Source organism: Cyrtonyx montezumae, unplaced genomic scaffold (genome assembly GCF_038088225.1).
Source record: "Cyrtonyx montezumae isolate F1298 unplaced genomic scaffold, pur_monq_1.0 scaffold_31, whole genome shotgun sequence".
Taxonomy (NCBI): Eukaryota; Metazoa; Chordata; class Aves; order Galliformes; family Odontophoridae; genus Cyrtonyx; species Cyrtonyx montezumae.
The window spans coordinates 5,174,211-5,184,155 of NW_027072036.1; the positions used below are offsets into that span (position 1 = coordinate 5,174,211).

The following is a 9,945-nucleotide window of genomic DNA, read 5'->3' on the forward strand; positions in this document are numbered from 1 at the left end:
CGGGACGGACGCAGTTCCTCTCCTTTCCTTCCTGACGCTCTCGGCGGCCCCGAGGACGCGTGCTCAGGAAAAAGCACCGGACGGAGCCGCCCGCGGGGGGGGGGCTCCCGTAGGACCCCTCCTTTGTGCGCCCGGAGAACCCCCCCGGGAGTGCCGCCGTCTCCGTCGGACACCGGGAGCAGCTTCGGGAGATCCCTCGGCTGTGCCGGGGCCGCTCCTCGGGGCCGAACCCCCCCGGGATGAACCGGAGTGCAGCGGGACCTGAGGGGGAGGGGGGGGGCATGGAGCTGCCTCAGGTGATCCCCAGCAGTGGGACAGCCGCGTCCCCCCCCCCCGGCAGATGCAGCTCTGGGCACAGAGACGCACACACGGACCCCTCCTCCCCTCCCCTCGTGCTGCAGGGTCCGGGGACCCCCACCCCGCGAAGGACGGGGCGGGGGGGGGTGCGCAGAGCTCCGAGAGGGCGCTCTCTTTGGCCCCAGTGCTCGGAAGGTCCCCCCCACCCCCGGCAGATCTCGGGACCCCTGCAGAGTAAGGGGAAGGGGGCTCCGGGGACGGCGGTACCGCACTCATTCGACGCGGGGTGGGGCGGCGCGGCCCGGTCCCCCCCCCCGAGATACCCCCGGCACCTCCCCGTGCCCCCTCCCCCCCCGGGGCGCGGCTATAAGGGAGCGGCGGGGCCGGAGGAGGCGCTCGGAGGCGGCGGGGAGCGGTGCTCGGCGGGGCGGCAGGTACGGGGGTCCGGGCGTGCTCCGGGCTGTGCCCTTTCGGTTCCGTTCGGGTCACTTTGGGCCCCCGTGGGTTCTCTTTGGGTTCCCGGGGCCGCGTCCCTTTCCCTGACGGCCGTGGGCTGAGCCCGGAGAACTCATCGCACCGCCGAACCCCTCCCGGTCCGGTTCCCTTATGGGGCACGGCGCGGGTTCGGCACGGGGGTCCCACGCGATCCCTCCGCCGTGGGCTGGGGCCGCCCCGTCCCGCGTGGGCTCTGCTTGGGGGGTGGGGGGAGGAGGGGTTGGGGCTGTCACGGCGCGGCTGAGACCTTCGCCCCGGAGCTGCGTGGGCGCTCGGTGAAAGAGTTGGGCGGGAGATGCGGAATGCGAAGGATTTGCGTCACCTGCAGCAGCGGACGTCCCGGACCCTCCGCCCACCCCGAAGCGCTCCCGCGGACACGAGACGGCCCCGGGGTCTCCACGCACAACCCCTCCCCCCCCACCACCACCACCCTCTCCGCCGTCCCACGCAGCGGCTGCGGCTCCGGGGACATGGCCGGCACCGCGTGGGCTCTGCTCTGCCTCTGTCTGCTGCCCTCCGTGGGCTCTGCCGGCCGCGTACGGACGCGCCGCGAGTTATCCCCGGGTTTGTACGAGCACGGGGTGTACGACGCCGGCGGTTCGTACTGCCAGCGCGGGGACGTGTGCTGCCGCGGCCGCGACGACGGCTGCACCGTGCCCTACCTCGACACCATCTGCTACTGCGACCTCTTCTGCAACCGCACCGTCTCCGACTGCTGCCCCGACTTCTGGGAGTACTGCCTGGGCATCCCGGCCCCCTTCCCCAAAGCGCAAGGTGAGGAGGACCCCACCCGCCCCCTCTCCCCCCCCCCCCTCCTTCCTCCCCCGACGGCGGCTGCGGGATGCGCGTGTCCGGACGGCGGCGGAGCGCGCAGCCGCAGGAACGCACGCGAACTCCGTGTGTGGGGCAGAGCGGGGTCGGCTGCCGCCCCGGTCGTGTCTGGGGCACGGGCACCCCGTCCCCGACTTCACCCCGTGGGCGGTGGGGGAGGGAGGGAGGGAACCGGCCCCCCCCCCCGTGCGACACAAGGCTCTCTCAGAAGTCCCCGCAGAGCAGAGCCAGCCCCGGGTACCCGTGCCGCTTTATCCCGTGCCAGCACTGCCGTTAACCCTCCCCGTGCCCACCTCTCTCCCCCCCCCAGGCTGCGCTCGCTCGGGTCGCACCTATCCCAGCGGGGCCACGTACCGGGACAACTGCAACCTGTGGTGAGTGCCCCCAGCCCCATAACGCGGCCACCCCGACCCCGATCCCGGAGTGGGGCAGCGCTGGGTGGCGGGTGCTGGGGCCGGCTTACTTTCCTACGGCGTATTTGGGGTTTCAGTGCCCACACTCGGCTTGCCTCAGCTTGATGGGATGCGCGTGCCCCATCCTGCTCCAGGTGGGGATCCGGCCCCACACAGCTCAGCGCTGCGGGCACATAGGAGTGGGGGGGGGAATGAATGCCCCCCCCGTACTCATCAGAGCTGTCTCCGTGCCATTAAGGCGTCCCCACACTGCGCCCCGAATCTTCCCTTTCTTCAGTGCCGAGAGCAATACGGTGGTATGGGGTGGGAGGCACGGAGGGGGTGTGGGGGGTGCAGCCCGGCTGCGCCCCATATGTGCCCCCACAGCTCAGTGCCCGCAGCCAAGGAGTTAACAGCAAGCAGCGGGGTCACGGAGCTGCAGCCAAGCAGGGCAGCGAGGGGTGAAGGGCTCGGGAAGCGTCTTACGGGGTTTTTCCATTGCCTCACAGCGCGTGGGGAGGGAGAGACAGCAGATACCGGGGGATGTGTGCTCCGAGCGGGATCCCTGCGTGGGGATGGGGGGCTGGATGCCAAGCATCGCTGGGAACGTGGGGGGAGCGCGGCTGGAGGATCCCCGTGGGGACCCCCCCCCTCTCCCACTCGGGTCCCCCGTGGGCTGTGCGGTGCTCCCTGCTCGGGGCAGTGCAGCTCTGTCCAAACCCCACTGGTGGCTGCGGCCCCGGTGTTCTTCACCTGATTTCTGTCCCACGTCCCCAGGGCCGCTGTGGGGGTCCCAGTTCCGGGGTTTCTGTGTCCCCCCCCCCAATAACTGTGTCCTCCCCACAGCACCTGCAGCCCTGGAGGGCGGTGGCAGTGTGAGGAGCACGCGTGCCTCGTGGACGGGGACCTCATCGACGCCATCAATAGGGGAAATTACGGGTAAGGGCTGTGAGCGCCCTAAGGGGTGGGGGCGGGGCAGGGGTGCTTCGCCCCCCCGTGCACCGTCCGCGCTCTGTGCAGGTGGAGAGCAGCCAACTACAGCCAGTTCTGGGGGATGACGCTGGAGGACGGGATGCGCTACCGCCTGGGCACCTTCCGCCCGCCCCCCACCGTCATGAACATGAACGAGATGCACGTGAGTGGGACCCCACGCGCCCCATAGCCCCCGAGCCCGAAGCCGCCGTGCCGGTCGGGTGCCGTGGGGCTGCCCCCGCTCTTTGGAGACAGCGACTTCAGCACATTCCCCCCCGCGATCCCTGCGCTGCCGGTGTTGTTTTTGCCCCGTCCCTCCTTGCTGGGTTCCCATCGGAAAGCCGGCCCCGGCGCTGCTGAGTCGGCAGAGCCGCGCGGGCGGGATGCCCCCGGGCTGCGGGCGGAGCCGGCCCCACGGGGCACCTCCCACCCACCCCATAGCGGTCCCTGTGGGGCGTCCGTGGTGGGACCCCGTGGCTCTGTCCCGTTGCCCGGAACTTGGGGTCCTCCAGCGCTGGGTGTCCCCTAAGGATGCTCCGTGGGGACGGGCTGAGCTGAGCTGGTGGCACACGCCCGTCGCCGTGGCCTTGACTCCCAGCGAGGTTTAATTTTAGCAGTTTCCTGCTCTCAGTGCCGTGACCTCCCCAGAAGGGCGTGAGCTGCCCCGGGAGCCGGGGACACAATGAGGGCACCGGGGCCGGATGCTCAGCACTGGAGGTGCTGCTGCTGAGCCTGGATTTGGCAGAGGTTGAGGGACAGGCAGACAGCCCCTCGGAGCAGCTCCCGCAGCCCGGGGGTGGGCTGTACTGCTGGGGTGCCCTGGAGTGGGGGTGCCATGAGGCCGTGCCCCCGCAGATGGCCATGGACTCCAACGAGGTGCTGCCCCCCCACTTCGACGCGGCCTCCAAGTGGCCCGGGATGATCCACGAGCCCCTGGACCAGGGCAACTGCGCCGGCTCCTGGGCTTTCTCCACAGCGGGTGAGACACGGTGGGATGGGGACGGGGGCTGGATCGGGGACCCGGGGGGGTGGGGTGGGGTGGGGTGGGACACCCGGGGGCTGCTGCTGTCCATGACTGCTGTGCTCGTCCCCAGCCGTCGCCTCCGACCGCATCTCCATCCATTCCATGGGGCACATGACTCCCTCCCTGTCGCCCCAAAACCTCCTGTCCTGTGACACACGCAACCAGCGGGGCTGCAGTGGGGGGCGGCTGGACGGAGCCTGGTGGTACCTGCGCAGGAGGGGGTGAGCAGGGATGGGGTGGCAGTGGCTGCGGGGTGGCAGTGGGGTTGAGATGGTGACGATGGCACTGGGAGTGGGATGGCAATGGGGATGGCATAGGACGGTGATGGCAGTCAGGTGGTGTATGGCAGCTGCTGATCCCTTTCCAACCCCTGTGATTCTGATCGGACCCCATCAGCCCTGGGAGCACAGGTGAAGGCGACCCCCCCAGTGTGAGCAGCAGGGGTGGAGCCATCCTCGACCTGCCCCAGGCCTCACTTTAGGGCTGACTGCCACGAGGAAGGGTCTCTTGTTGGAGATCCCACCGTTGTGCGGCTTTTCCTGTGAGCTTCGGTCCTCAGAGATGGGGGAGCTGGGTGCCGATGGGGGCAGGGCTGCGGCCAGGTTTCCCCTCCTCTCATCCCCATCCCTTGCTCAGGGTGGTGACAGACGAGTGCTACCCCTTCACCAGCCAGGACAGCCGGCCGTCCTCGCCGCCCTGCATGATGCACAGCCGCTCCACGGGACGGGGCAAGCGCCAAGCCACGGCTCGCTGCCCCAACCCCCACACCCACGCCAACGACATCTACCAGTCCACCCCTGCGTACCGCCTGGCCCCCAGCGTGAGCGGCCGGGGGGGTCGGGGTGGGGGGGTCGGGGGGTTCTGCCTGCAAAAGCCATGCTTGAGGGGTGGAGTGGGGGGGAAAAATAGGGGAGGGATGAAATAGGGGGGGTGGGATGTGGAGCTGCCCCTCCAGGGGGTGGGGGGGTGTCTCTGTGGGGGCAGCAGTGGGGGGGGGGGGGGGGGGGGGGCCGTGCCCATGGTACCGGATGGTTCTGTGCTTGCAGGAGAAGGAGATCATGAAGGAGCTGATGGAGAACGGCCCCGTGCAAGGTAGGGAGCTGCCAGGGACCCACGCCGTGAAACCCCGAGCTGAGAGGGGATGGGAGGGGGACAGGCGCCTCGGGACAGCTCAGGACCTGCCCCCCCCTCCCCCCCAGTGGTAGTGCTGCTTAATGCTTAACACAGCCCCAGGGAGCTGCCTGCTGGCACCTGTTGCTCATTAACTTCTCAGAGTTAATCTCTGTCTCGGCAGTTGGTTTTATTTGATTTTATTTTCTTAATCCAACCCCCCCCCCCCGTGTGGCTGAGCCTTGTCCCGTGTCCCCAGCGCAGCCCCGTGTCCTCTGTGCTCACACCCTCTGCTCTCGGGGACACGGAGCTCAGCCCCTGTCCCCAACCCCTGTCCCCAACCCTGCAGCCATTCTGGAGGTGCACGAGGATTTCTTCCTGTACAAGAGCGGGGTCTATCGGCACACGCCGGTGGCGGAGGGGAAGGGTCCGAAGCAGCAGCAGCACGGCACACACTCAGTGAAAATCACGGGGTAGGTGGGGGGAGGTGGGGGGGGGGGGGTGCAGAGCAGCACTCGGAGCTGGAGAAATGCTTCATCCAGGGGAGGAAAGGCGTCCACCTTCCTCCGGGAAGGGAGAGGAAGCGGGGAGGGAAGGAGCAGTGCGCACTGAGTGCAGTGAGTTCAGTGCTCAGCAGTGGGGCTGGGATGGGGGGGGTCCTGGCCCTTGGGGAGGTGCAGGAGCTGGGGTTGGAACGGGTGCTCTGAGCCCCCCCGTGGGGTGCCCATAGTCCCTGCTCACTGCCCTCCTCCTGCAGGTGGGGCGAGGAGCAGCTGCCCGACGGCCAGGTCCAGAAATACTGGGTGAGTAACGGTGCGATGAGCTCATCGGGGCTCAGCCTCCTGCTCGGGGGGGGGGGGGGGCTGAACCCTTGGGAGGGTACAGGTTGGGGAGTGGGGGGGGGGGAGACTTTGTGCTGAGTGTCCCTTCTCCAGACTGCAGCCAACTCGTGGGGCAGAGCGTGGGGCGAGGACGGGCACTTCCGCATCGCACGTGGAGTCAATGAGTGTGAGGTGGAGAGCTTCGTGGTGGGCGTGTGGGGCCGCGTCAGCGTGGAGGACATGCCCCACAAGTGAGCCCCACGGAGCTGTCCTTGTCCCTGCTCGGCACTGCGCTTCTCCCCTCCCCCTCCTCTCCGACCCCATCCCAGTGGGGGCACCCCGGGTCGACCCCTCACGCCGCCGGGGTGCTGACGCAGCAGCCGGGTGCAGTTGGGCCGTGTGTGGGGCCGGGGTGGGGGCACCGTGCTGCCTTTGGGATGGAGGATTTACTCACTAATCCAGCCCGGGCTCAGTCGGCTTTGTTGGCAGCCGGGGGCTCTCCAGAGGCGGTCACCCCTGCCCCGGCTGTCTGAGTTTCCCCCCCCCCCCCACACCATGTAAATAGGGCAGGAGGTGCAGTGGGACCCCCACCCCCACCCCCAGGCATGGCACAGCTCCTCCCTTGGAGCTGGAGGGGATAAAACACCACAGCACCTGGGTCGGGGGGGGGAGGGGGGGTCAGTCTGAGCCCCCAGGAATGGAGAAGCCCAGGGCTGGTTGCTGCCAGCTGGGGTGGGGTCCCTGCAGCCCCCCCCTCCTCCCCCCATCCCTATGGTGCTAAGGCCCCAGTGCAAGAAGGCAGCCCCTGCTGCCAGCCCTGGGGTCTCCAGAGCCCCCCGTGTCCCCCCCCACCCCCCCCCGTGCCGTGGGGATGCAGGAGGGACTGGAGCTGCTGCTCAGCCTCCCATGACCTGAACCCCCCCCCCCCCAAGCTGTACTTTTAAGACCTTGTTTTTGTTTTGTATTTATTTTGCTTTTTATTATTTGTAAATAAAACTCCTGGAAGTCTCCTCCTTCCCCTGCAGCATCTCCCCCCCACCCCCCTTCACACCCGGAGCGGGGTCAGCACCTGGAAGGGCTGTGCAGGGCCCGATAAGGGCTGCATTGTCTGCTTTCCTGTTTTGCTGTGACCTCGGCCCCCCACGGCATCCCCCACACCGGGAAAGGAGCGCAGGGCTGCGAGAGGGCGGCCCAGGATGGGGGGAGCAGCCCTGGGGTGGGGGGGGGGGCTGGCCCCATGTGTGCTAAGCCATACTGTGCCTGCCAGCACACTCACAGAACTGGGGGGGGGGGGGGGTGCAGCACCGACCCTTTATTTTAAAAACACATCTTATTTTTCTTATAACCGTTTGCAATGCAGAAATGCCCGAGGTGCTCCGTGCACCAATAAGCTGGAAACCAAAGCTTGCTTCCTCGTCTCTGATGGCACAGCTTCGGCCTTCTGTGTTCCCTCGGGGGGGTGGGGAGGGGGGTACCCAAACGTGCCCCCCCCCCCCCCCCCCCCCCCCCCGCAGCACAGAGGAGCAGAGCAGCCCCAGCACAGCTCTGTTTCCTCGGCTGAACTCTCTCCCGGTTTTATTTTCGGCCCTTTTGGCTCCGGGAGCTCTGGCGGTGCCCCCAACGCGGAGTGGGGCGGCACCTGGTGGCTGCAGCCCGCCCTGCACACGCACACGCACACGCACACGCACACGAGGCAGAGACGTTTGTTTCTGCAGGCAGGAGGTGCGGAGCGGACACACGCCCTGCAGCACTCGCTGCCAGCTGGCCGAGCTGCAGCCCGACCCAGCACCAAAATCAGCTCCAAAAATAGGGCAGGAAGGGCTTTACTCACCGCACTGCAACGCAAATATTCTCGGAATTGTTATTGCTGCACAGAAAGTTTCACCTGGGGCCAAAGTGGACCGAAACAGCACAGCTGTGATAAGGCTTGTGAGCTGCCCTGAAGCTCCTCGACCCACACAAAAATAACTGTCACAAGACCCGCTCCTGCGGGAGGAATGACCACACAGACGGCTGTGGGAGCACGGGGAAGAATAAAAACCAAACCTTTTTTCTTCTTTACCTTGGCCTTCACTTTTGTGGGCTGTGTCTCGGGGGCACTACAGCATTTGATTCCCTGAGCAGCACAGAGCAGCCAGGAAATGGTGCCAGGGGGCTTTTATAGAGCTACAAAATTAAGCTGTAAACTATTTCCAAGCTTGGCTTCCACGGCAGAAAGAAATCAACGCAGACATTGGCAATGAGGGAACCTAATCCTGACTGAGCAGCACGAGGCGGCCCCACGTTTTGGTACGGTGCTGTGGCTGAGAGGGGAAGACCCGCGTGCTGCCCGGAGGTATGGCACAGCCCCGGGGCACAGCACAGCCCTGGGGACGTGGCACAGCCCCCTTCCCAGTCTGCTTGTCACACGCTGTGGCACGGCACTGGGGGGCAGAGGCACCCACTGCTGTCCAGTGGGGGTGAGGAACTGGAGCAGGGCCCTGTGCCCCTGTTCCTGCAGCATGGGGCCCCGGGGGGCACAGCAAAGGGCCAGGACAGCCAGCACCCCCCCCAGCCCTCTGCCTCAGGAGTCACAGCATGCGTGTCATGACCATGGTGAGGAAGTCCTCGTAGCCGAGCCTCACGTTGCCCACCATGCCCGTGTCCTTCTCACGGAAGGCATCTGTGAGGCTCTGCAGCTGCATGCAGATGTGGATGAAGCGGTCGAGCTGGATGCTGGGGGCGGGGACCTCTGGGCGTAGCGGGACAGCAGCAGCTGGCTGAACTGGGGCTGAGGTTATAGCCCATCTGGGAGAACGCTGGGAGTGAGAAACACACAGATGAAACCCTTCTGAAAAGGGCAGCAGCGCCCTCTCCCCCCCCAGCATGATCCAGAAGGGCCTCTGCTCAGTGGCCGAATGGGGCGGGGCTGTGGAGAGGGAAGAACCAAATCCAGCAGGAATTCCAGACATTCCTCCCCTCCCGCGGGCACATGCACCCAAGGGCTCCTCCGGAATAGTCACATGGCACTGGAAGGGCAACAGGAGGGGGGTTTCCCTACGGAAGCTCACACCTGCGGTGGCTCAGTGCGATGCAGGGACACCCGGGAGCTCAGACAGCTACCAGCAAAACGGGGCTGGCCGGGGAAGTGGGGGAGTCACCACTCCTGGGGGGTGGCCACGAATGCACTGAGGGACGCGGTTTAGAGGCGTGGTGGTGACGGGCTGGCAGCTGAACGAGGACATCTCAGAGGTCTTTTTTCTACGCTGGGCTGCAAATGAGCACCAAGCAGGCGGTGCTCCCTGGGGAACTCAGCCCTGGTGCCCCTCACCCACCTTGCTGGAGCTCATCGAAGCTGATGGAGCCGACTGGTCCCTGTCGTACTGCTGGAAGAGGTTCTTCCACTGCTGGATGAAACGCAGCAGCGCTGAGAAGCCCGTGCACGTCCATGCGGCCCGACCTGCTCCTGTCAAACATGTCTGGGGGAAGGGAGAAGAGCACGCGCGTGGCAGCGAGGGGCGCAGACCCCCCCGGAGAGCTGTCCCGGTGCGCCCGCGCTCTCCGCGACCCCCGGGGGCTGCGGGGAGCGGCCCCCCCCCACTCACTGATCATCAGCAGGCAGGTCTCGTCGTTTGAACGCCGACCAGTGGAGTTGAGCAGCGCCTGCTTGAGCTCCTTCACCGAGATGTAACCGCTGCGGTCAGCGTCCACCGCCTGGAACACGACAGGGCCTCGGGGTCCACGCCGGGGAGCACCGCTCGCCGTAGGGGCCTCCGGAGTAGGGCCCGGCCTGCCCCGCGCCGGGGTAGCCCTGCGGGGGGAGCAGAGCTCCGTGACCGAGGGAATGGAGCCGCGCCCCCCCCCCCTCCCCCCCCCCCCGGACCAAACCTGCCCCGGGAACCCCGCCATGCCGCCGCCGCTTCCGGCTCCGTTTCCGCCCCGGTTCGCCCACCCCCCCCGTCTTCCGGTCGTCCCGGGCCACTCCTATTGGTCGAGCTCCGCGGATGAGACCGGAGGTCCCGCC

The 9,945-nt window shown here is 67.2% G+C and overlaps 2 protein-coding genes across 2 annotated transcripts; one reads left to right on the forward strand and one right to left on the reverse strand.

Annotated features, from left to right (window-relative positions):
• The first annotated feature begins 1,227 nt into the window (after positions 1 to 1,227).
• TINAGL1 (tubulointerstitial nephritis antigen like 1) lies at positions 1,228 to 6,882 on the forward strand. The gene is made up of 11 exons (XM_065744658.1): positions 1,228 to 1,566; positions 1,934 to 1,997; positions 2,862 to 2,954; positions 3,036 to 3,150; positions 3,843 to 3,966; positions 4,082 to 4,232; positions 4,648 to 4,831; positions 5,058 to 5,103; positions 5,471 to 5,594; positions 5,879 to 5,924; positions 6,057 to 6,882. Exons 1-11 carry the CDS (start codon positions 1,263 to 1,265, stop codon positions 6,195 to 6,197), a joined length of 1,392 nt encoding a protein of 463 aa, XP_065600730.1. The 5' UTR covers positions 1,228 to 1,262; the 3' UTR covers positions 6,198 to 6,882.
• Positions 6,883 to 8,451: 1,569 nt separating this feature from the next.
• On the reverse strand, positions 8,452 to 9,861 carry PEF1 (penta-EF-hand domain containing 1). The gene is given in 9 exon segments (XM_065744698.1): positions 8,452 to 8,664; positions 8,667 to 8,714; positions 8,717 to 8,740; positions 9,257 to 9,289; positions 9,292 to 9,358; positions 9,360 to 9,400; positions 9,527 to 9,681; positions 9,683 to 9,732; positions 9,810 to 9,861. Coding segments are annotated over 9 exon segments (591 nt in total). The 5' UTR covers positions 9,831 to 9,861; the 3' UTR covers positions 8,452 to 8,512.
• Positions 9,862 to 9,945: the final 84 nt, after the last annotated feature.